The 27,557-nt window shown below is 38.5% G+C and overlaps 1 protein-coding gene across 4 annotated transcripts in view; it reads left to right on the top strand.

The window, feature by feature from the left end:
• The window catches only part of TBC1D5 (TBC1 domain family member 5), a 306,295-nt gene extending 279,247 nt beyond the window's left edge, over positions 1-27,048 (top strand). For all 4 annotated transcript variants that reach the window (XM_075493115.1, XM_075493118.1, XM_075493116.1 and 1 more), the window contains 3 exons: positions 16,087-16,166; positions 16,921-17,097; positions 23,145-27,048. In XM_075493115.1, coding sequence (XP_075349230.1) covers positions 16,087-16,166; positions 16,921-17,097; positions 23,145-23,438 — 551 coding nt within the window. In that variant the 3' untranslated portion in view covers positions 23,439-27,048. The remainder of the gene's footprint in view (positions 1-16,086; positions 16,167-16,920; positions 17,098-23,144) is intronic.
• The last annotated feature ends 509 nt before the right edge of the window (positions 27,049-27,557 follow it).

Here is a 27,557-nt window from a genome sequence, read left to right as displayed (position 1 = left end):
AAGGGATAAATTATTAGCTACTGAAATGATAGGGGAAAGATTACTATGTCAAGAAGAAAAGCCAAAGTGTCTTTCCCTTAGGAAAGAAGGCTAGGAGTGTTTAGCAGGGGTATCAGTTCAAGTACAGGCATTTCCCCAGCAACTGCTCTAGGCTAGAGATCAGAATAAAACCAAAGATACTTGAAGTAGTCCGGTTGTCGGCACTGGATCCATGAAATGAGAGCAAAAGATTTGTGATAATATCCAGGCGTTAAACTCTTACTCCCAAATATATAAGAAACAAAAACATTCGGAGCCAGTAGTCTCCCGAGAACATCGTGGAGCCGTTTGTTAGCCTCGCAGGACAGGGAAAGCCACCCCCTATAGAGCTTTGGCTGCGGGTACACTGGGTGCATCGTGGCACCCCTGCAGCGCTCTCAGAGCCTTCCAGCCTTGTTTCTTCTGAGTCCCACTCCCTGTACTTCTTCACAATATTCCCACGCATCTTGTCAACATCATGGGCTATTAACTGTATAAATGTGGGTTACATTCATGCATTTAAATCCTATAGAGATTAACAGTTACGCTCAATAAACAGAGCATGAGACTAAGATACCGCCAACCTTCACAGCTTGTAGCAAGCTGATGAGGTTAGGTATCCCCAAATCAGCCAGCAGATGATCCATGGGAAGGCAGGAGAAAAACCACCAGGATTCTTGCTGGTCTGACCTGTGCAAAATTCCTTCTGACCTGAAGTCCGTCCATCACCTTCATCCCGGTGATCGGAGCAGCACATGCCAGCAGGCTGTCCAAGGAAATGGATTCTCTATAGTATCACAGAACACCCCCTGAGGGTTATCTCCAGTGTCCATCCACTGCCTGGGGCTTCAGAGTGGCAGCAAAATAAAACTCAGAGCGTATCTGGTCATTTCTGGGTTAAGGGAAAAGTTAGCAGGGGCTGCTACTGCACCTGGTCTGATTCTCCCCCAGATATCTCTTACCCATGAAAATTGCTTCATTTCAGAGACCACAGAGCAGATAATGATGAGTTATATCACTCCTCTTGTAATCTGTCGGGACATGTAATTTCAAGGATATTACTTCTTCCTGTGAGGTTGAATTCTTCTGACTTCACCACCCAGCTTTTGGCTCTTGTGGCATTCTTGATAGCAAGGTTGAAAATCCTCATTTAACTTACCTATACGCACTGATTAAGTAATCTTTCAACACTTTCTTTGCTAGGTAGGACACTTTTAAGATTCATTTTATATGGGTTGCTTTTTAGACCCGATCATTTTGTGTTTTTCCTTTCAATTCTTCAGGGTTTTCATACGCCTTTTGAAGTGGCTTAATCAGATCAGGATATGCTGTACCAGCAATGGGCTCAGCAAAGTGGTTACTTAGCAAAAGGAAGGTCATCTCTCTACTCTTATGTGGCATTCCGCTCTTTAAACATCTTTAATGCAGCATCACATTAGTGCTCTTTGATACAGTGATAGGTTGAGGTGATAATCCATTATGACCTTTAAAATTCGGTGAATCACAGCTTTCTAAAGAGAGGATTTTATCCTGTAGGAATAATCAGGAAATGTTTATTTCCATATGTGTTCCTTCCATTTGATATATTAAAATTCACTTCTTGTCATTTGGGTTTTTAGCTGAATAATTCAGGTAACTCTGCAGTGCACTCTGTTCTCTTCTACCACCCTAACTGCAGACTTAGCAGTCATACATTTAATAGTTACCTAAATTATTGATAATAACATATGGATACATAAAATTTGAGAAGCCTTCCAGAACTAATTCCTTTAACAGAGAGTTAGACAACATTTTTAAGAATTATCAATGTCTGGTTTTTAGTCTAAGACCTGCCTTTTAAATTTGATAAAGTTTATGGTTCTTATTTTTTAAAAAAACCACATTTTTTTAAATTGGCATTTTAAACAGTTTTTTTCAGGCTTTATTACTCAACCAATATTCTTTTCCCTATATTGACTGCATTATATTTGCAGGTCACTTTTTAACAAAGCAATATTAATTCAAACTTATAAAAATGCATATCCAGTAACCATTCACCACAGAATTATTTAATTGGCACTATAAATTGGCACCAAACAATTATAGAATGTTCTTTTTGTGGTTTCCAGTGAAACAATTCAGAAATTTTTGGCTGTCTTTTCTCAGGTTCTTTCCCTTACAAGGGGGATCCTGATGACAGTCAGGGGCAGTTACTTCATGACAGAGATGTCATGGGTTGTAGCTCAGAAATTATCAAAATAACCATGAAGTCATCTATTCTGTTTCGAATCCCTAGTAATTTATAATCTATTTATATCAAATCCAGTTATACTAAGTATATTTTTATATTATGTCTTTTTAGAAAATAATTTTGTTTAGTTAAAATCTCAGGCAGAATTCTCCTCTTTGCCATATGATGATACTACATTTCTTTACCAAGAGCATTGTATTTCTATAGGTTTCAGCAGATATCTGCTAATACCGCATTTTCTTTGCATAAAGCATGAAGAAAGACCAGACAGATAGAACGGTAGTTTTTATTTTGTTCATATATTCAAAGATGCTTTCATTAAATGTTTATCTCCTCCCGTAAATAAACCACACAGTGTACCACACAGCAATGACATAATTAACTGCTTGTAATATCAGGGGATGTTACCATGGGAATGAATGACGGTGCCGAAATACTACTACTTAGTGCTATGTGTAGAAATTAGAAATAGGTTTTTGATTATGAAAACGGAGGAAAGTCATTCTGTGATCTTTGTCTCCTTCTTAGGGCTATGCATTAGAAAGAGCTTTACTTTTCTTCCCCGTCTCCCTTAACCACTGAAGAACTAAGGTGGAATGCCTTTTAATGCCTCTAAGGACAAATGTTGAAATTTTTATATGTAAAATGGCCAGACAGGAAAGCAGATATTACTTCTGTTCCCACCCTTTTTCACAAGCTTGTCATAGCTTTCAAAAAAAAAAAAAATCCTGTGTTCAATTTTTCCATTAACGAAATGAAGATACATCCAATCTTGTAAGCCTGTCCTGCGGCTTTGTTTGCAATATAAATGCAGAATGTTACTCAGCTGACAGTGAAAAAGTATAGTTGCCATAGCTATTACTGCTCCAGCATCATCACAGATACATTTTCTTGATGTTACTTTTTCACATACACTGGCCTTTTTCAGGAAATAATATTGTCCCTGGTGCATTTAGTTATATGGTAAAGTTCTTCAGCATTTTTCTTTCTTTGAGGTACTGTTCTGTTAGTGCACATAAATACCTCAAGGCTCAATGATTCAGAAAGCCATAATATACCAGTTAAGTATTACAATATTATAACATGTCATAGTGTTTTTTACTTTTTGAAGAATTTTGACTGTTTCCTCCTTTCTTTCACTATGTGGAAAGAAAAGCATCAAGCTAGCAAGCGCATTCAGAAGAAGATTTTCCCTGGTAAATGTGACGTCTGTCTGATGTCTTAGAGCAGATCATGAATAATTTGTTTAAGAGGCATGCACCCAAACATCACTCAGATGTTTCTGTATCTACTGGAAGGCTCCTCACTTGTTCTTCACGTTTGACATGGAACTGAGTTTGAGGTGTTAGTTCAACATGAAGTCAATCTGGAGGGTCTCAAAGAGCAAAGCTTCATTACGTCCCAGGCTCAAGCCAACACAGTGCTGTTAAATGGCAGTTCAGGTGACACCAGTTAATGACACTGCCATCTGACACCATCTGCTATTCTACTATCTTTAGGGTTTGGAGCATGTCAGCACTGGCCCAGGATTAAAGCACAGCCCCTTAAGAAAAAATAAATCAAAACCCTGGAGAAGCATCAATCCTCCATAGGCAAGTACTAATATGAGAGATTGTGAAGGATGTTTATGAGCTTGCCAGTTTTGTTCCAGAGAGAAAAGTGCTGAATTTTAAAATGTCGTCTCTTTATAAGGGACAGGAACCAAGCCATCTCTGTTCTCTGAGACAGAAGAACCTACCATTCGTTTCCAACAGAGACATGGTTTCACACCTCCAAGTATGTGAAAGTTTACCAAATAATTACACATGTCGTACAGGAAGTCCTTTTCACGAGAGGCAATTTAAAGGAACATTGGTTCAGTATTAACTTGGATATGGGGATCTTTATATAGAAACTATTCTTTTTTGATGGGCAATTTGTCAGCTTATGAAAGTAGAGAAACTAAGGTCATTCCACACTGGCTTTTGCTTAAGGGCAGCACTATGTAAATGCAGAAGGTTGCTTCCTCAGCTAGCTGAGATTCAGAAGCAATTTAGGTGCTTTCTCACAGCATAGAGCCTCAGCTAATAAGCCCTGCGGACTCACACCAGCTCTGCAAAGAGTTAGCTCACAGTGTTCTGCACAACACCTTAGAAATATGTGCAAAGGTACCCAATTATACAGAAGAAACATAAGTCTGCCTGGTTTTATTAACTTCATCTTCATACTGGTACTGCCAAACTTGAGCCAGCTGCTAGAGAAACATTTAGGTGGGTCTCAGAAATACACTGCTCAATATCCAGATTTTTAAATCACTTCTTGTCTTGGAGGCAACATCACAAAAACCTCTCAGCTCTGACCCGCATCTAGCAAGTTTACGCTTAAGCATGCTGGCTCCGCTAAGCCAAAGCAAAAAAATTCTTCTCTGAGCTACCCGTACAGGGCTGGTTGGGTTGTCCTTACAGTGCATTTTCTGATGTGACTTCTGCTATCCGTACTGTGTTGCTATGTCCTTCACCAGTATTCCAGTACATCTCTGCCCCTCCAGTGTGGATTATGGAAGGGATGTGGAAAGATGATGTTTTCATCCCCCTTTCTTCTAAACACCACCAGCATTCTGCCACTGAAATGACACGCCAGCTCTCAGCTTTCATAGGTAGCCTGTAGATAACTGTACATATTTACAAAATGCCCAGAAGTTATGGCATCACAGTAACAAAAAAATGAAACCTAGGCTTTTGAGAGCTCTTTGGATGGGATCACAGGACATGTCCCTGCCACAGTCATCAGGCAATGCTGGCAGTTGTGAGATTCACTTAGACTTACGCTGCCTGACATCTCCCAGACAAATATTATTTGGAAGACTCATTAAACATAGTTCAAGGCCACCTTTTCACTGCGATTATTGCAAACACAGCACAAGGAGGGGAAAATATAAAAATACAGGAATAAAAACTTACAGGATATAGTTGCTAGTATAATTTTAGTTATTGTGTGAAATAAATAGCACCTTTAAAGGTTTAATTAGACTGACTTCATCCATCCCTCCTTTAACAGTGAATGCAACTGTTACAAGGATGCAGTTCATTATAAAGATCATTTGCAGTGGGGGAGGGAGAGGAGAAAGTTGACTTAGTTGCTCATTATTTGGGGGGTGATATATTGCCCAATATAGATCTGAATGCAGTACTTGTAAAATGTATGCAAGATAGTACTGAATTCTTGGTTTATGTATCATGTGATGAGATGAAAGGTTATGACATTTTTGTAAGGATAAAACGAAATGGAAATTATTCTGCTTCCCTGGGTTGAAATGAAATACTTTAGCATTTGTTGAGGTAGTAAGTGCATTAAATTAGTTCTCTTATGCTTGGGACATAAATAAAATAATCCATAGTTTATAAACCCAGTATGATTAGAAATGCTATAAGTAAAAAAGGCCACATCAAACACAGCCCCGTGAGTCTAAGGGGTTTGCCCCTTTGGTTAAGAATAACAATGCAAAATAACCTATAAAAACAGCTTATAAGTAAAGAACATTAACAAATGTATTACACTGAATACAGAAATGGTTACTGGGAAACAAATATTTGTTGTATAGCATAACTTTCAGACTCTCGCTTCTGGTCATGCTATATATATATGTAGGAAGAATAAAAGTGTAATTCTTCATGCCCCATGAATTTAAACCACCTTTTTGTCCCTTGAGGGTAACTCTTAAGGTCAAAAACACACAGTTCAGCTGATAGAGAGCTACTTTCTTCCTACAACTGTGTCAGTCCTGAAAGTCCAACTGTGGTAGGCACCTACAAACCCTTTCATCCTGGCAGTCTGGATGAAAAGGAGATTTAAAATGATGAAGCTTACGCACCCCATCATTACCTAAATTAACATCTTTCTCTGCAAGTTTCAGCAAATTCCTGTCACAGTGTTTATTTCCATCGGCTTCTTGCTTCCTTCCATTTGTGTGGTGAACATCTCCCTGCTGCTGGCAGCCACTGACAATCCATCCTTTCTTTCCCAGCATCTCTTAGGCAGTGATTTCTCTTGTGATGTCAGCTTTAGAGGAGTAAAACCTTGGTAGCAGCTAAATTCTGGCATGACTGAATTGTTAATTTCCCCCGTTATTTCCATAAAGATCTTTGGTATTATTATAGCTGAACCTTACCGTAGTTACTGTTTTGCTTATTATTACGTTCTTCAAGATCCACCTTTAATTTAAATCATTATAGCTATATTGTAACCAACCAGGTGAGCAGGGGCATATATGATATGTTTCTTTTGCTCTTCACACTTTGTTCAGCCTTTCATGTTCAGAATACATGTCATCATTAGAGGAAGGGCACAGAGCTACTTGAATGATCCCAGACAACTGTTTTCTCTGAAGAGGACTGCAGTAAGTAGATGGACCAGGTGACATGGAAAAGTCCTCATCTTCAGAACAGAGCAGCAGCATGACTCAAAACTGTACAGAGGTAGCAAACAGAAAATCAGGACATTTATCAAAACTGCACAAGACATTCAAAAGTACAGGGAACAAAATTAAGGCGAACAGAGGAAAATGGCTTTCCTTTAACATGTGTTTCTAGTTATTTTTATTAATGTGAATGTAACCACACTTCACAGCTTGGGTTGACTTGCTTTTCAGTTATAATGCCGGCACAAATCTAGCACTACTGTCAGTAATCCACTCCTAAGGATGTCTGAATAAGTGGTACAAATATGTCTCAGGGCTCACAATATCTTTTTTTTTTTTTTTTACTAGTTTAAGTCGAAGCTAGTCTAAATTACAGACTCTTCTACTAAGCAAATTCATTCATTTCTGACATCCAGCTTCTCAGGCAATAAAACAGAAATTGCAGTCGTCTTACACAAAACCCAAATACACTCTGTGGATACTTAAAAAGTCTTTAATAGCGTGACACTGATTTTAGGAGTACTGCCCCATCTCCTCATGGCACGTTTGACACTAGTATGTTCTTCTATTACAGAAATGCTATAGGTTAGAAACAAAAGTTTGTAATGGACAGAGAGAATATAGTTAATAGACTGAGATTTCTTAAATGAAGGAATAACCACAGGGTAAACATTAAAGTCTCAAAAAAATTACAAAAAAAAAGGTTAAACAATACATGTGAGTAATTAACACAAAATAGTTTGAATGATACAGTGACGTTTATAAATCACCCCCATCCCTTCCTCCCTGCCTCCTGGAGATGGCACTTCAAGTAAGTGTCTTTGCTATATCAACCTCTATCCTGAAGAGAACTGAAAAGTCCTATAGTTGTAGTCAAGATCCATAATGTCTTTGTGTACGCTACTTGAAAATTGAAAGTGCTTGTTCCAAACTGCATATTCCTTCCTAATAAAGAGTAGTCTTTAGTTTTGATGCTTTAGCTTTTCTTCCAGGTTAGAATAGCTGTAGGAAACATACCATTTACTGAGCAGCTGCCACAATAATTACGTTAGTAACATGTACTGGATGTATATATTATCTCCTGTGTCAGTATCAAATGTCTTCACTGACGTTCAGTTCACCTCAGAAGAAACAAAAACTATCCAATACTTAAATCATGGGTACTCTGTAGATTTTCATCTGAAATAAGTTGCAACATCCTTTTTTTCTGAATGACAGCATAATTTCACCAGCTGCATAGCACAGCAAAGTGTGGGTGTTTTTTAATTGAGAAATGTAAACTAACCTTTTGCATGTGATATTTTAACCAATAATTGTCCAGTATCTTGCTATTTACATAGACAAAACTTGCACAGACTGGAATCAACACACTCCCTCAATATAAGTTATTCAGTTACGGTTATTAAATATCAGTTAACCAGGTAAATATTTAAACAATTTAATGTTGATGTACCTGATCCAAAATGTAGAAGTTGTCGGAGGAGTTAATGTACATTCTTTGACCCTCAATCTTTCAAGAATAAAGTATGCAACAGTAGCCTTTTGTAATAAAGTCTTTACAGTGGAAAAGAGCATAAAATGCAACAGAGTATACTTCTGTTACAGAAATAACCAGATGCATAATGCTTTAACATCACATGAGTTTCCCCACACAGGTCAAACACTAAAGCTAACTGGAATGAAATAATTTGTATGCTTGATTGTTTCCATAGGTCCTCACCATAAGCAATTAGGTTGACAGCACAGTAGAAACTAATAACTACAACAGTCTTTTTCATACAGATAAGGAAAACTCTAAACAATGATCAATTAAAGGAGAATACATAGTGATATATTCTGAAGTATTTATTAACACAGGTTGAGATAACATTATAATTCTATACTGGGGAAAATGACCTCATAGAAAGCTTTAAAAACGGCTTTCACAGTTTGTTGTCATTTATTTTATATATGACATGCATTATAGAAAATCCCTTAAGAATGTTTTAAATGGAATTTCAGGCATTTATGGATGTTTGTTTTCAAAACTCTCAATCTATCCAGGTTTTTATGTAGCATTTACCACAGTGGTATTTGAGTAAATCATTCTGCTTGTAAAATCAGAAACAGTTTTAATGAGTTCAGCCATACAAGAAGTAGAAAACCTTACATTTTCGAAATCTCTACGTGATCTACAATAACTGTCTTTTACACAACCATAGCAATTTTAAGGCGTAATGTCTGCAATCTGTTGCCGTTTGAAGGAAGTGTTTCGATCGTAAAGAAGTGAAAATGTATAGTTTCCCCTTAGGAAAGGTTTCAATTTCTTATGGCTATTAAGTTTGTCACTTACGCAGAACGAATTCTCATTTGCTTGTCACTTCACACCAGAGTAATTTTTCTATTTCTAGTGAATGTAAACAGCAACAGGAAGAGAGCAATTCCGCAGGAGAGAAAAAAAACTTGCTTTGAACTTTAATAAAAATATGTTGCTTGGAGGTGCTCAGAGGCTGGTGGTCCTAGTAGGTGTTTGCAGTCATGGGTAAAGAGTTTTAGTGAGCAGAATGTAGATTGGGGAAGAGGGAGCACATGAAACGATAGCTACTGCACAGATAATATTTGTCTTAACAATGATCTGCACTGTACATTCATGTAAGGAGTGTGGGATGGTACAGTCTCTCATCACCATCAGGGCCAAAATTTCTCCAAAAAAATTAGCTCTGGATGGGAAGAGCACCCTCTGATCACCTGCCATGGGAGGCACAGTGTCTGTACTCTTTTATATTCTCTTTGAAAGCACAGGATGTCTGGGAATACACTCTTGTCCCGGTACACCTTGACACTGACGCGGACATAAGGTATATGTTAAGCATGATTTGCTTATCATGTGTAAATTGGAGTTCATAGTTAAGAGTTGACCTTGCCTTTGAGCAAGAGATGGACAAAATGACTTCATGACCCTACCAACCTCATTTTCTGTACATCCACAATTCTGTGCATTGCTGTGAGTTGATGGTTAGTGACTGTTTACCACATATTTTTCTGATGTCACAAGCATTACCACACATTAAATATTGATAAAGTGTTGGTGCTCCACACGACACATGATTCAGAAATATATACTATATAAATACATAATTTATAGTAAAATAAATGTTTTAAAGAATGCAATACTTCACAAAGAATTTAATACTTCAGATTTTTAAGATCCTTAAATTCTTTAACACTCAAATGTTGCTGAGTGGTGCTTTTAATATAATGCGTAGTTGTTACAATAAGAGTCGACATTCACAATGAGATAGATAAATGAAAGTTAGGCTACTTAGTGGCGTTGCCTTCATCAACACTTAGATCACAAACTCTATTGTTTGAGAAGGAAATTTAACTCCTCTCATTTGTATTTTTAATGCTGGAAAGAAAATGCAGTACTTGGAAACATCCGGAGCTGCATTATTAAACCGCAATATCATTATGTCATACATTGTAGTCTTTCTAGAAAGGCCACGAACCACTGTTAAGTTCTAGATTTTCTGTCCAATTTTAAGGAGAGAGCATATTTTCCTGCTCAAAGTCTGATCAAGTTCAGGTAGGAAAGAAGTATGTGTTGTGACAAGAGAGAAAAATTGATTATTAGAAACTAAATTCCCAGTCCATCCTTCCAGCCCTCTAATGTTAGTGAAAAAGCAGTCTTGCTATCACCAGTGCAGGAAATGTTGGAAGCATTTTCTGTAAGCCTTGATTTCATAAAAACAGTCATACAAAAGGACTGGAATATGAGTCCAGAGAGTTGACTGTGCCTTGACATCTATGGGAACCTTGGGATTTTTTTGCTTTCCTTTTTTGGAAAAATAAGGAGGTGAAGTAATACACTCAGTTCTCCCCTTACTGCTGCCTGCCTTGGCAGTGAGAAGGTACTTTTGCGTTCTGAGTTTGAGCTGTCTTCTCAGTAGTGGAAAGCAAGGGTGAAAAAAGTTGATTTAACATGATTCTGGCACTGTTGATTGTTCACAAGGCATTGATCAGGACCTAGTAGTAGAAAGGCAGCATCCATAATAAAGTTTGCAGCTGTTTTGGGTTAGCTCCTCAGCAGGAGTCATCTTCCTGGAAAGGGCCCACAGAGATCGGCTTAAAATAGAAACCATTAAGAGAGAGATGCGCTGCAAAAAGGCAACAGTACAGGAGAAAACAAAGAACCGAAGAGAACAAGGACATTAAAGCTATTCCCGGGTTCCGTTTTCTCCACCTCCATCTGATTTTGTGTCAGTATAAAGTTAAGTCCGTGTTGTGCCTTCATCCTGCAGGGCTGTAGCTCTGCCTGTCTCCCGCTTCTCTGGTGGAAGGGAAGAGGTGCAGGTCTGTCTTCCAGATGGACGGGCATGAAGGGATGCCAGAGAGGACCTTATCTAGAGCAGACTAGTTTTCCCACTCATTCCACGCAGCTCTAGGTGGGTTTCTTGCAGAATCTGTATTGAATGCATGCAAAATTTTCAGTGAAAGTTAGTTTACTTAATAAGCCTCTAAAATAATTAGGCCAAGCCTAACAGCTTTTCCACATTCAGAGAGGAAAGTTTTAAGCAGCCCCTTTCCCTGGCTAGGGAACTCAGCAGTGAGTGCACACAGCATCATGCAATATGTAGCAGCTCAGTCATCAAAGAGCATAAGCCTTCTCTAATTTTCCTGCTAGGAGCTGCTGTGGATTATTTTCCTCTTTCATCTCTGTACAGAGGATGATAGCATGTCTTCAGTTTAAATGTTAGAAATTAAGTTAGGGAAAGGAAATAGAAATCTTGATTTTTTAAAAAAATACTTCTACAGGGAGTTTGCGTGTGAACTTATTTACAACTTGGGATAACTGTAAAAGCAAGAAAGGAAAAATACATTTCATCCTAATTCTTAGCTGTTTCAACTAGCCTGTTTCTACCCAAATCACTACTTGATACATTGTTTTTCTATATTTTGTAGGAAAGAAGAACAAGAATGCAATCATTTGCATGTTATTCCTCTGTAGTTATAGTTGACTTTGAAGTATATCAAGGCAGCTGATCACAGTCTCACTGAGGAAGTAGTTATTGATTTACTTATCTAGTATCTATCAAACTTAAATGAATCTGCTCATTTGACAATAAGTACCCAAAATTAATTCTAATCAATTATATAAAAGGCATCCCTTGGGTTGTGAGTCTTGTTTGAGGGCAGCCATAACAGTGGATAAGGTTGCTGACTTCTGAAGGGAGCAACGGGTTTTACAGCTCCGGTATTTCTGAGGCTTACTCAAGAGTACAGTTTAGGGTATGGCAGTTCATTTTGTGAAACGTAAGAGGTTTGTTAGTACTATGTTGAAACAAATCCAGAATTACGTAATGCTGTCTGGGATCTCCTACATCTCACAGCAGTGCTCCGACCGCCAGGTGACAGGTTGCAAAATTCACCTTTTGTTCTCCTCTGGTAAGAACTTCACTGAAACAGAAATATTTTCTTTTTCTGCAGAAAGCATTTGGCGTCAGCTAAATGAAATCTTGATGAAAGACAAAACCAAAAAAAGGTAGCCAGAAATATTTGACCTTAGCCTTAGTCTCCTAAGTACCACAGGATTTTGATAACTTTTGAATTACAACAGCTATCCTGATAAAATAGATATTTAAAGCACAGACTCAAACTGGACTGGGGTTTGAATAATGTAGAAATCACATAATCAATTTTTTGATTCATTGTATCAATGTTTGTTTACAGGTAGGAAGGTGTTTTCAGTTCCTAATTGATATCTGCATTTCAAAAAGATGTTTATTGTTTTATAAAAATATATTAATTAAAGCTGTGAAGTACTGATAAGGAGCATCAGATAGGGAAAAAAAATCAATATATGGCCAATTCATTTATATACATAAAGCACTTCTCTCAAAATACAGTAACATCTCCTATGAAGGAAGAACAATTAAATGCTTAATGTAAAGTCCTTCCACTGAGCAATATCTTATCAAATATCGTGCTTCCTAGCACTCTTAACAGAGTTAGTGTTTATAAAAGTACTTACAATTATAAGAGTATCTTTTGAGATACAGAAGGGTAAAATAAAAAAGCTTTCGCCTGCACTTGAGAGCTTAGTTTCCCAGTTCATGTCAGCAACTGAGTGCTCTTTGAGGTCCCCCCAGCAGCGGGAGGAGGCTTGGATGAAGGTCCCTCAGGGAAGGACTGAGCCCTGCAGCCTTCATGGTAGCGCAGCTGCGGAGCGATGTACCGAGTCACTTGCCGTCCCTCCTCTTCTTCCCACCTCTGCTTCCGGCCCGCATGGATTGCGCAGGGTGGTCCCAGTAGGAGGATGTGATCGAGGAGGCACTCGTGCAAAATCATATTGCCCATATGCTTCTCTTGTCTAAGGAAATATTTTTATTTAATTCCTCTTTACTCATTAGCCAGGGAAAAAGAATGAGGACTGATAAATTTGGACTCCATACTTACCAGTTATTTGGTGGATAATAAGCTCTGCACTCAAAAGGAATGAGGGTAGTAGATTAGAAGCCATATGCAGTTCAAGGGCATATTTAGAAGAAGAAAGATCCATTGCCAATTCCACGGGGAAACCTTCATTCTGTTTCATTGTACTAGAGAAAAACATCCCAATTTATGACCTTGCGTCACAACTGTTACTTACTGGGGGGGGAGAGTGGCTGATTACAGTGATTTGCATCTTGGGGCATTTTTCTGGGTTAAGCAGAAGTGTGCTCTTTGAGTCTAAAATTGTGTCTTAGAGCAATGTCCAAGTGCAAATTTTTCAAAATACATTTTAGTGATTTTAACTGATTAAAAATAATAGACCTTATATAGCCAAGACATATGTCATACTGTACTTTAAAGATACTGCAAATTGAAGGAAAAATGTGAAATTCAACAGTTCGGTATTAGAAGATTTTGCTGTATTTCTAACCTTTTCTCAGATAATCTTTTTTTCTATGAAACTAATATTAAAATCTGGTATTAAAGTTGCTAAAGTAAATATGTGATGATATGGACATTTTTATTAATTTTACTGCTGGCTAACTATCATTGTTCCATTCATAAGTTCTTAGAAATTTCTCAATGTACTGGCTCTTCAAACACAGTTACAGCTGGATTTGTAGCGATGATAGATTCTTTTCCATTTTTTTGAAATACTGACTTATAAAACACCTCTAAAGAACAGAAGTAATAGTAGATTATTTCCACATCATGTGGAATGTCTTTCAGCTTTTCTTGTCTCGCTCTTATTTTCCTGATTTTTTAGTTTTCCCTCCATTGGTCTTCAGCAGGTTGGAGGTTTGTTCTGAATTATTTTCTTGGTCCATCTGCTTAGTCAGTATGCATACCTTAGTTTTTTAATGTATGGGTTTAATTTATGTGGGGATCAAACACTATATAAATGCTTTTCTTTCTATTGCTGTGAAATGGAAAAGGCAGTTGAATTCAGTGACTCAGGCTGTGATTAAGCATTGCTTTCCTGCCTGTGAAGACTTTGGACTCCTGATGTTTCAAGTTCTGAACCTTTTAAAAGTAGGAAATCATGCATTGTTTGTTAAACAGTGGAAATCGGAATCTAAAGTATTATTTTATAAGTAAATATTAATATCTTTTATTTGCCAAATTGAGAAACTAGACAATTTAGATATAAAATGTAAAAAAGCAAGTAAAATGTTGAATTAATTATGCTTTCTCTCAATTCACGGTGCTACATATTTGCGGAAAGGTCTAGTTTTATATTATTTCTAGCCTTCATAACGCAGTGTCTTTCTGAGGTAAGATTTATGCCAGACATTGTTCAATTGTACTACGTTTGACTTCTTTGCTGCAGGACACTGCCACTGGAATATGGTAAATAACGGGTGCTAAATAATGTAAACACGGATCTCCTTGTTCAGATAGGCTGCTAACGCAAAGCTGAGTTACCCTACCCCCACTGCTGCTCTTGACCTTGCTCACACCGCCTTTCATGGACTCTTGTCGTCTATTGCCTTTCGCGGCTCTAGCCTCTGCTTTTCATGTGGCTTCTTTAGCGGTTCATTTAGTGGTTGGGCTTAGATCTTTTCCCCTCTTTGCCCTTTCCATTCTTCATTTCTACCCTTTACTGATTTCTGGCCCCCACACAATTTCAAACTTCTGTGTTTATATGTGGGTTTTAAATCCACCTCTGTACTTTTAATCTTTCTTCTTGTCCCGTCTGCCACGTCTCATTCTTTTGCTATTTATTCTGTAAACACAAAACTTACACCAAATTGCTCAATGCTTTTACTTGAAACTTCACGTTGTGTCAAAGTTGGCAGTGTCATCATATTTGTCCTTGTCAGCATAATCTGTGACAACAGTTTTGGCTTTTCACTGGTTCGGGCCCTGAACATGTAGGGCGTTTTTAAAGACAAACAAATGCAACGCAGGTGTGGATTAATGGTACAAAGCTCTAATTGTGAAGCACCTAGGGAACAGATATTCACGAGCAGCAAAGCATTGTTCCCAAATGAGTGTCACTGAGGGATTGGGGCTCGGCTCTGTCTGTGTAGGACAGGAGTGGCACAAAAGAGTACCTTTTCATTTTCAGTTGACAGACACCATCTCGTTCTGTAAATCTGTCACTAGGAATCATTGCTGTTTTCTTAAAGAATTGAGGAGGAAGGTAGGAGCTAGGAGGCTGGAGGAGGACCTTACATGGTTTAAAGAGTCTGCAGAGCTATTGGAGCTATAGTTTCTCTAGGCTGGTTTGGACTGCAGCATTGCCTGGGATTTCCCTGACACAGGGAAGACCACCACAGCTCCAGCTCTGATGTGTTACCCAGCCTCCAGCCCTGGCTCCTGCAGACACTTTATACCAGATTATGGAAATGCACCCTTGGAGGACAGCACTGCAGGTATGGAAGGCAGGTGTCTTTGGAAGTGACGGTACTGCGCTGCTCTTTCTGTCAGATAAATTTTGCTCAGCCCTGGGTCTTTCACCTCAGAGAAGGGATTGGAAAGGAAACAAAACTCTCAGTCTTTTGATAAAGAAGAGCGTTCTAGCATCTGCAGTGGCCACAGGCTAGAGATGACGATTGCTGAGCTCCTACCCTAACCCCTTCTGCAAGCTCCAGCAGATTCCTGTAAATGTTCTTGAGTGCTTTCCAAAGCATTTGCAGGCTCAAAGATGTATGTAACTCTGTTAGCCACAGAGGCCAACGTTTTCTTCTAGGGGCCAGTAGTAGCCTGAGCCCATTGGTACGCTGGAGCAGTAGAAGTCCCACAGCAGCGCAGCGTTGCTGGAGGCCTCTTGGCAGCAGTGCCGGGCTTGGGCTGGCCTCACCTCCACAGCTAATAAGGTTGTCAGCTTCTAGGTCTGGGTACAAAATTGTGTTTGCAGGTCACAGGATTTTGTTGTGAGAGCGTAAGTCAGTGGTAAATTGGCAGCACGTTAGAGGTTATTTAGGGAATATTCTCTCTTTACCTTTTTTTGATTTTGATGTTGCAGGAAATATTCAGGAAGTCATACTGCAAGAACACTTGGAAAAAGAAGATGAAATTCTGGTTTCCTTGGCTGGTTTGAAGCAGGTATAACTATTGCTTAACTTAACCTTCTTGTATCCTTCAGTGTTATTAATCCTTTCTTTTTTTTCTCCTTTTTTATTCTTTTTGTATACTGCTGTTTTGTCTTGTAGCCGTTTTACTAATACTAATGCATCAAGCATTGCGGCATACTTTTATTTTAAAAGGTAAAACTCAGCTATAAAGAGTTCAAATGACTTGCACAGTATTTACTCCCTGAAAAGTTCTGGAGGCCTTGAACCATAACTGAGGCAGTGTGACACCAACTTCTGGACTTAAGCCTCGCCATTGTTTTTCTTAATGAAAAATGTACATGCTAGGCAATAATCATGCCTATGTCCCCATTATTTAAATGTGACGACACTTGAATGTCATTGAATTACAAGAAAAAATATTACGTACATAAAATGAGAATGCTGCTGAGCATCTGTAGCTCTGATTATACTGTCCTCTACTCCCTCAAAATACATTTTATCAGGAATATGTGACATATGTTAAATCTATAACAAGGTAGGGAATAATCTTAACAGTTTCTCTTTAGATTTCTTGGATACTTGTTTTCCAGACTCTGATACAATCACATTTCACTGATACTTACATCTCTAGCCAATATAGGTATGAATATTGACTTGCTTCCTATCTCTTCAAAGCAAATATTTTGGGGAAATGGTGTATGAAACCATGCTGCACAGAGCTTTAGAAAATTGAGAGTTCCTCCAAATTTCTAACCTACGTTCTTTCCCTTCCCATTCAACAACAGATCAAGGACATCCTGAAAGGTTCCCTGCGTTTCAACCAGAGCCAGCTGGAAGCTGAAGAAAATGAGCAAATCACGATAGCCGATGATCATTACTGTTCCAACAGTCAGAACAAGGGGACAGGTGATGTCCTCAAGGGACCTGTTATGACAAAACAACAGTTCATCTCAGGACAACAGGTAAGATAAAAATGTCTCAAACAGGTCATTGATGGAATTAATCTGATGTCTTTTGGAGAATTCCTTTAGCATGTTCAGACATTACATGGGAACACAGCAGCTTTCCTGGTGCATAGGGAGCCACGGTTAAAAGTTTCTCTCTAGCTACTGTCCTAATCCCATTGGTTATTTTTATTGTAGCCTTATGCTCTACACACAGATATTTAAGTCTAAGTGTTATGCAGTGTTTGAGGGGGGTTCTTCTTTCAGATTGTTGAATCACAGAATCACGGATTAATTTCCTACAAAAACGTGTAAAAACTGGAGGTAAATGTTCCAATATCAGTTGATAATTCTCATTGTCCTTGTCCTCCAGAACCCCATTACGTAAGAGCTGATTATCTGCATTGCAGTGTATCCATGGCCAGTGCCAAAAAGGAAACAGCGAGGAGGTTGCTTTTACCTTCTACTGTATTATATTGACTTTCTCCTTGAATCAGTAAACCATATTTTCACATACAAAACATACAGTCACAGGACAAGTTCACACACAGAAAGAGGTATTTTCCTTTCATCTAAAAAGGTCCCTCTCTGTCTAAGACTCAGTCTGACTCAAATGTGATCTTAAAAACAAGTACTTTTGTATATGCACATGTCTATATCATTTTCAGTATTAGAGTTCTAAAGTTAAGTCTGATACCTTGATACTGATACTCAGAGTCGTAAATCCAGTGGTAGCGCTATCACCTCAGAGTCTGAGTCTGCAATCAGTTTACTCTTGACAAATTTGATTAGGAACTAGAGGAAATATTTATTCATTTTCAAATAATGACACAGGGTTGTTTTGATTTATTACACACAATCCTCCTGAGTTAGCACGCTCTATGTTAAAAATCATATTTAATTGTATTTCAGTATTAGAAGCAATACTGAGATTTTTTTTTTTTTTTTTTTTTTACTTAGTAATGTTAGGTTCGAAGAGCAAAGCTTTGCTAGAAAGCTTTCGTTGCTTCTTTAGCTGTTGTCATTACAATCGCTACTTTGTGCAATAATAAAGGCATAGGTTAAGCTGATGTAGCATATTGGAGTGTTCACATAATGACCTATTTTTGCCCCTTATCTCCCAGCATTTTATACAAAGTATCTTTTGCTTTCCTGCCAAAACGGCAAATACTACTTTTTTGATTATTTTTACTTGGAGTTATTATAGAAATTGGAAGGTAGAATGCTATATAAGATAACAACGTGCTGTAGGAGTGTGTGCAGACCCTACTCATGCTGGCGAAGCCCTTACTCAGATGCTGGTCTAAACCCTGTGTCACTGAGCGGGGGCTCTGGGGCGTTGCACTTTGAGGATTGGGAGTGGAGCAGGTGAAGCCTGGTCTGCACAGGTTTCTTTCCAATGGGAATTTGCAGGGCGATGCGTAACGAGGTCTCACCCCGGTGTGTAGTCTAAGTATACATCCAGCCACAGGAGCTGAGAGGTGTCCGTGGGTCCCACAATTTCTGTGTGCTCCACGAAGCTGCTAGTAATCCAACTATGAGCAACATGAGTAGATGTTGTAGAAGTTGAGCTCCTGCAAAGCATTAATGAGGCTTCAACACTGTATGGTCTACGTTTGGGGGTGCAGTACGTTCATATAGATTAGCCTTCTCTCCTCTTATCTTCTGGAAGTTCCAATTGTGATAATGATCAGCAGCCCCTACGGCAGAAAGAAAAATAAAAGATTAGGGTTAGAAATGGCAGTCCAGAGGGTTAGAAATGGCAGTCCAGGAGGACTGTTAGTATCCCGACGGTCTGTGCTGTTTCCAAGCCCATTGTCTTTAACCATGATGTCGAAAATCAAACAAAAAGAGGAGAGCTTTGGACCCCTCTTAATAAAACATGGAAAAATAAAACTGCTGAATTTAGTGGGCTGTGACTGACATTCAACTGTTAATTGATGGGGTCAATTGTTGGCCCAAACTGGGCCACAGCCCAGGCTTTTAGCTCTGCTGAAGAAAATGGGCTGCACTGATGCCCTGGGTCAAACCAGGAGTACTTACTGAGAGCTGCAGGGGGATTAAAAATTTCAACCACTTCTAGACCATTTAATGCATTTCTTGCTTAATAAATTTTACTATATTTACATTTTCTGTGACTTTGGTAATGCATGTAATTCTGTTTGATGTGACTTAAACTGTAGGGATTTTTCTCTAGTTGAATTACAGGGATACTTTCTAGGACAGCTGGAAAAGTTACAGGTATAGGTATTGTGTAATTGAGATTAAAATCTGGTCTTTTGTGCTTGGTTGTTATATAAGTATAAAGTATTTATCATCTTTACTTTTTTAAACATGCTCTTCCTCTTTTTTGCCTCAAAATCCTTTTCTGGAAAGTGAGGATAAGGATACAGCCCTTCTTTGGAAAGGAAAGCTGCAAAATTAAAAATGCAAAAAGATTAAGATAAAGGCTCAAAGAAATAGAGCATTTTTTGGAATGTTTGGCTTTGGTAGCAGCATGGAGTTGACAAACAGAAGGCTTCTGTTGCTAAATAATGAATGATAATTAACACATTATCTTGCCTTTATGTCTGTTCAAAGAAGGATGCAAAATGAGCTGCTGTTCTTCTAAGCTTTCTTGAATTGTATCCTTACAGTTAGTTTTAACTCATTCACAGTATGAAGGCAATTGAAATAAGCCTGGTCCTAGTAGCTGATATTCATCAGGAAAAAATGTTTGGAGAAGCCATATGGCAACGGGCGTAAGGTTGTTAACTTTCAAAGCTACTGGAAGTATAATTCTGTCATTTTTCATTTATTCAGTAGTGGCAGCAGATGGGAGAAAACATGGTTCACGTCAGCATGAGTTTCCTGAAACAGAAACAGGCAGAAGAAGAAGGAAGGAGGTATTTTACCTCTGGAAATATCAGTACCAAAATACCAATGTATGCCAGGGATAGGCAAACATTTACGGGAGGCCCTTTTATAGCATTTTGGAGTCAATATCTGTGCTTTGCTGCTTCTCTGATACTTCAATGAGCTATAGGTCTCTTTAACTGAACCAAAAAGTGTGGGCAGAATGAAAAGTAGTATTGCAAAGCACAACACGTAACAACAAGAAACTGGGGTGAGGTAGTTTTCTTTCCTTTCCCTTTATTAAAGGGCAGGATGCTTTTTTTAACTGTGCAAGAGCACATTTTTGGAATCAGAATTTAGGAAATTGCAACAGCAGCACAAAGCGTTTATGATGGAGGGCCCTCGCTGGGGCTCACTGCCAAAAGGAAGACACCCCATTAGCATCCTTGGGGGTGCCAGCGAGGAAAATACCGATCTCGCTGGGCGAGTGTGTCACTAGGTAACGTCTGTGTCACCCTACGCAAGGTGGAGCCATCTCGGATGCGAGGGATGCGAGGACTGAAATAGCGTGATCTTGATAGCTTGGAATAATAAAGTGTATAATTTTGCAAAATGAGACTGTACTGCGTTCCCTGAGAGCTTTTAAATAGAAGTGTGGAAAGGAGCCAGGTGAATTATGCAATGGTGGTTGTTTAAAGGAACGTATATTTCTGTTGCCCGGGGCGGGGGGAAACAAAGTGCTGAAATTTTGAACATGGCATTTAGAGGTCCCAAAAAAGCCTCGCCTGGCCCTGTCTTGTGGTTGCACTGGGTGCCTACAAAATCAGGCGACTACTAACACGTTGGTGGAGCAGAGCCATGGTTGTGCGCTGCCTGTGTCCTCGGCCCCCTGGAGATGGCAGCTGATTGACTGACAGCTCATGAAGGCAGCATTTCAAACAGACCAGATGACAGCAGAAGGCTAATTAATAACAAATGGTGTCTCAGCTCAGAAGTGCTTAAATAGTGAAGTATCCCTCCTTGTAGGATAGATCTGTTTGTTTTTAACTTCATGGAAAGTGCTTGAAGTTGTTGACATTTGAACTACCCAGGTTCTGCGCAGATTGGGAAGTTTGAGAGCAGTTTTGATGGCACTCAGCACAAGATAGTTGTTGATATTTTTCAAAGCAATCTGCTCGGTTTGGTATGAATTTTATTAAGTCATCTGAGGAAACTGAATTAGTATCAAAAAATAATAGATGTAAATTTCTATCAGTTTGACAACTGTCTAACATTGGAACCTTTAAAATTGTAACCAATACTGTGGACTTAAGATGAATGAGAAAGTATTGAAATGGGTTAATTACAAAACAATACTATGTATTATTATACCTAGATAATAATATAGTATTATTATACCTAGATACTGCCTAGATAACACACAAAAATTATAAATTATAAAACCAGCATGTTTTAAAAATGTACTGCAAAGGGAGATATTTGAATCCTCATTCATAGAAATTTTGGAAGGGAACAGGACACAATTCTGTATTGGAACATATTTTCACATTCAGGTGATATTTATCTTGTTTGTGACTTTTAACAATTTGGAACAACTATGTAAATAACAACCAAAGACTTCCAGCTCCCTCATTTCATATTACAGTCATTCTTAATCACCGGTGGGTTTTGCTCCCTGAGCTACTCTACAGTTCCCTTTCAAGAGAGTTCTGCTCTATAATCAGTAATCAGAGCAATGGAAAATTGTTTTCAGCTGTAATAATAAATTCAGCAAAATAAGTTTTGCTGGAGGCCATGGATACCATAACTCCAAGTTGTGGCCTTTTGATACTTGTGATGACCTCCACACTCCGGTTTTATATGTGCTGTGCTGAGGGTCTGACTTTACCTCATTCAGATGATTCCTATTGCTCTTTTTTGTTACTGCTTTCTTTTTTTCTCTAGTACCTACAATCTGGTCCATATGGTTGGACTCGATGATCTTAAAGGTCTTTTCCAACCTATATGATTCTGTGATTCTGTGATCTCTCTCCTACCCCAAAGTGAATTTACATTTTTTTTGTTTGGTGAAAGAGTCACAGCTGAAGGGCTTGTAGTTGACACACATGTTGACATACACATTTCCCCAGCTTCCTCTCTACTTCTTCTCCTTTTTCTCAGTCTCGCATTAGTGTAACCAAATATATTGGTTTCAATATCACACCACTTCAGGATGCCCGTCCCCACAGGCTGCTTGGCAGGTTGCGTTATTACGCTGAAAAAATTTGTGTGACAGTAACTAAGAAAGCACTCATATTCTTGTCAGAGGAACATAGCGGTAGACAGGAGTTGAATGCATCTCTTGCAGAAGAAAACAAAGTGGTATCCATTTGGGTTGCAACCAAGCTAATAGGCTGCCAGCTGTCAACAAGTGAGAAACCCCACTCTGCTGTATATGGCAGTCTTCCCTTCTGCTTACATATATCTCTGGCTCTTGAAAAGCTGGATTTCTCCTGAATATGGCTAGTTGGAATATAAGATTGCCAGTTCACAGAGAGTTTTCTGGTACACTGACTTGTAGTCTTGATCCACTGCCTGAGTGCTCAGGGACACACATTTCCCAAGGTCTAACCAGACAGAAGAGGGATTCCTGGACCCTCATTTTCTGGTAGAGTTAGGAAATACTCAACGACACTAAGCCTAGAAGCCCTGGGAGCCCTGATCTGCCAAACCTGAACTGGTGCACACTAAACCAGGTCTATGTATGGCTCAGATTCCACAGGTCAGGGTTTTACTAGGACATTTTATATCAAACCACTCTCCTGACAAGCTCCAAAATGCCGTGCAAACCAGCAAAAAATTCCTCCATACTACTTCATGAATTACTACAGAAAACTTAACAGCAGTGAGAATATAATTACTGAAAATCTTCACGACTGTAATGTATGTGTTAGATGCCTAGCTGCTGTGATCACTACATGGATGCACTATGATGATGAAACATGTAAGGCTGCTATACCAAATAATATATTTTTTAGAGTGTTAGCTTTTATGCTTTTGTAAATAACAAGTAAATTATTTCATCCAAAGTTAATACCCACTTTATTTTTTACTTCTTGATTTGGGCATTGCTACCTTTGGATAATGATTATTTCTTTACCCATTCCCACATCACTGACATGCATCATAAACCTCGTTAAGTGGTAAAACTGGGACTAACTTTAAGTGCTTTCTGTGCCATTGTCTAACAGGCTACGACTGATTCAAGCACTAGTGAGAGCAAGAGTGCTGATGACTATATTATGGTTTCCAAAGAAGAGGAAGGAAGTAGAAGTGCTGTCCCGGAGCCAGCGCAGTCCCATCACGCACACAAGGAGGCAGCGGTGAAGCCAGAAGCTCCGTCTCGTTCTTCTTTGATATTCTCTGACCCACTGATGGGCTCCATTTCAGCCTCCTCCAGCAACCTGAGCTCCAGCCCTGATGACAACAGTAGCAACAACAGCAAAGATTCTGACTTTGCTATTGTCAGCCCACTGGACATCTAAAGAAACAGGTTGGGAGAGTTTGGGAGGTCGGTCGTTACACCTCAGCTGAAATTCCTATGATTCCACGGGCTGGATAGTTCTTTGGATTAGAAGGACACAAAATAGATAAAGGTAACCCATTTCAGCTGCCAAAAGCCTAAATTTGAAAAAAAAAAAAACCACACAGATTTGCAACTCTTCAAAAAGAATAGACACCTTTTAATAACTGCCTTAAATAAAGACCCAGTAAAACCCGGTTCTAATATACAGTTATTCTTAGTTATAGAGTTATCTTACTTAGGAGCTTTGTTACTATAGAACTGTTGCTTTCCCAAAACATAGAATAGTATGTGCTAGGTACCATAATGGGTTAGGAAATGTGTAGATACTTGGCATCAGACCTGAAGCAGCAAAGACAAGCTAGATTTAATATCATCCTTTTACAAAATACGCTCGACTGGGTTTTCTTAGTAGGAAAGCATACTGTTTCTTCAGAGACTGTGATTAGAGAAGCAGGGAATGTATGTCAGAAAGATTAAAAGCATCATTCTGGCAGTAAGCTTGTTCTCAGTTGAGGAATCCTAGTTTCTTCATTTTCGTCTGGCAGTAGCCTGAGGTGTGTTCAAGGCAGAGGTTTGTGTAGTTGTTCCTCAGCACTGTCTTACAGGAGAATGTGTGACAAATTCCTTGAGAACAGGGACCTACAACAGAGCCTTATTTCCCTTTGCCTACTTTTTTTCCCCTTGAGAGATCCCAGTTCACTTCTTTCCCTCTTTATATCTGTCTACTTTTACTCCCCCTGGCATTTTTATTTTACTGAGATTACCACAGTTAAAACAGTAGGTGCAAGGGAAATTACAGTATTTCATAGTGTAGACCTGAGCCAGTTGAACTAAAACTAGCTTGAGTATGATAACTTACCAGGGAAGGTTGCAAAGTGAAATGAAATGTTCATAATTAAAAGCACTTTATGTCTCGTTACTATTATCTTCTATAGACTCTGTTTACATATATTCCTATACGATTTCCACATTTCTAGTCAAGAAAAACATAATGGTGCAGCAGCATTAACCAACAGAAAGTGTCTAATTAATTCTAGAACTTGTTCTTCTGTGGAAAAGTATATTTCTTTCCTGTCAAGTACATAGTACATCTAATAACAGTTTTTTCAAGTAGATACAGGGGGTTTTTTGTACTTGCTGATCCCTCTAAACTCTGTTGGAATTCACAAAAAGAAACTGGTGGTGAGCGGACGCCTGCTCTTGTAGGACCTACACAGAACTAGCTTGAGCGAGGAATGCTAGAAAGTCACTCTAGTTATAACAACAGCAAAAAAAATTGCGTTGTTTACTTTTCAGATACATATACATTATACCATGCAACAACTTCATAATTGCATGGCAAAGCTTGTGTTCGTATGGAGTTAAGAAATGGTAGTTATTTGCTGCTTAGTCTGTAATTGTAAATGGAGTTAAGTACCGTATCCCAAAGATGAGGTGACATGTAGTTTGCTGGTCTTAGATTTTACAAGGTCTGTGTCAGTGACTGCAATGAAGAGGTAATTGTCATGTAATTACATGGTAGCTGACACATCCTTACACGCTCAAAAGCCGCTGTGTAGTTCTTCTGAGATTGTTCGTGCCTTGTAAAATGATAAAATGCTAGAATGTTACGAGCAGGCATAGCATCATACATCTCTGTGACGGAGCGATATGAACAGTCAGATGACTGTTTAGATGAAAGATCTTAAATGCATAACATTTCGGAGAGGTGTTTATTTTGGTTTAATTTTAAGCTTCATAGAAAATCACTTTGGAATTCAGCATGCACGCCTGTCTTCAGGTTTATTTTGTTTCCCTGAGTTTGCATGAATGCCAGGGGATTAGGTGGCTGTTGATTTATTTAGGTCTTTCAAGCTTTTCTAGCCTTAACCCATTCAGTAAGGCTTGTGCTGCACCACCAACAAAGGGGAATCTGTTCAAAAAGTACCTATGGAAAGAGGAAAGAAATATTCTGGGGACAGAGAGAAAAGTTTTATATTCTGTGATACATAAGCCTTCAAAGATTCCAGTACTTTGGCAGGGGAAAATGTTTTTATTTCTTTTTTTATTTTTTTAAGCATCAGTCTTTTGATTTCTGTTCTGGTTGTTTGTTTCAGGGATCACATTGCTATTTTCTTGAACAGTCTCATTGCCAATGGAAGAGTGTGATTTGTACAGTTCTTTTATTTTTGTAAGTTAGTTGTATCATTAATATTGCATATTTTAAAACAGCGCTAAAAGTATATAAAGATCTGGGGAGTTTCTAACAAGTTTTCACTAATCAGTGAATACCAATGAGCTGAATGCCTGTCATGCCGTGGGATATGATAAAAATCTTCAGAAGCAGAGAGGTGATTATACAAATAAGATCAGAGCAAATTCCAGTAAATGAATCTGCTTTGGTTATACCATTTCCTTCCACATCTCAAATATGTTGTCTCTGCTACTTGATCATAGTGTGGAGATAGTTAAAAATTTGTATACTCATTTAGTCAGAAACTTGTAAGTTAGACAAAATGTCGAGTCATCACCCTGTCTTGCCTTATGTTAAGAATATACCGAGAAAGAAATTGTCTTTTAAAATACAAGATGATTCTTTTTCCCCAAAGATGACCTGCTCATAATGTTCATGGATAACAATAATCAGATAGAAAAATTATATGCATTGCAAGTTACTGATGAAAACTAATATGGGATTAAGATATGTATCTGAGACTGTTGTACTCTATCTCACATCTGTAATTTATGACTGTTTAAAGTCTCTTGCATGTCATGTCGGTTGTATGTACTGCAGAAAGGCAGTATCATATTTTGACTGGGTATTCATTTAGTCGTGGAACTTTGTATCTTTACTCTGGAAGAACATCTAGCCCGCTTTATTAAAGAAAGAATTAACAAATTTTCTGGGCCATGCTTGTGCTGTTTTCTCAAAAAGGAGGGAAAGCTTTTTGACTACAATACTGGAAGTACGATTTCTGAAAACAAGGGTGATTAAAAACTTTAAAACTATCTCATTATCTATATAAGCACAAAGATTATTAATATTTTAATCAGATTTTATATATGTGATCCAGGGAATAAAATTGCTTGTCATTTATTTCACCCAAACAACATAGAACATTTCCTCTTTTAGCATTTTTATTGTATCTGAAAATAACAAACCAGAATTTAAGGTGGTATAACTTTTCTGCAATTTCATGAAACTTGGTATAGTTGCATCATTGTGTCTCAGTCCCAGTCCCAGTATCTGTACAGTACTTTTCTGAATCTCAATACTTTATTTCACATTCGTAAATGTTTCCTGGGATTCTCCAGTATGTTCTCCTCATTAGATGGCACTGAGGCAGCTATTTAAAAGATTAAATTTCAGATTTAAGGCGTACTTGTGCCTGGCAGTTACAATGTTTTCTGTTCAAATACAGACACAGCAATCCTAACGTGAACAGATTTCCAAGTTCTGGGTGCCAGCCCTTAAATAATACTTTTGATTTTGTGCTGCATGTGTTGGTCTTGAGTGAATGTCTGTAACGGTTTATTAGATTTGAAAAGGTGCAATTTCATAAAATAAATTTCATTTGGCTACAGAGTAGTAATTACACTGTCTCATAATCTGTGCTGTTCTTTTAGGAGTGGTTATATACAGTCTCTGCATTAGTGTTTCCTGTGTCACTGAATCTGCTAGACTCCCACTCCAGGAGATAGCTAAATTTAGAGATGAGAGAGCACGAAAGAAGGTCATCAGAGAAACAGCAACTTGAAACATGCACATAAGCAACTTGTTTGTCTGCTGCTCGCAATATATTTAACCGCTAAAATGGTGAGGGAGGTTTTAGATACGTGGGAGGATCCTGCAAGAGGCAAAGTGCATAACCCCAGAAAGAGACGATGAGCCGGAAGGGATGCAGCATGAGATTCTCTTAAACTACAGATTCTTTAGGGCAGGAACCATCTTTTTCTCTGAGTTTGTACAGAGCTGCTAGCATAGTTTGCCATGATCACAGATGCTTTCAAAAATTAGGATAATAATCATAATATACTCATCATTTCACCACGTTTTGCTCTTTCAGACAGTGAGCTAGACGTAATCCAATAATAATAG

Source organism: Mycteria americana, chromosome 2 (assembly GCF_035582795.1).
Source record: "Mycteria americana isolate JAX WOST 10 ecotype Jacksonville Zoo and Gardens chromosome 2, USCA_MyAme_1.0, whole genome shotgun sequence".
In the NCBI taxonomy this organism is placed as follows: domain Eukaryota; kingdom Metazoa; phylum Chordata; class Aves; order Ciconiiformes; family Ciconiidae; genus Mycteria; species Mycteria americana.
Note: the sequence above shows the minus strand (reverse complement) of the source record. Positions and strands in the feature narration are given on the sequence as shown.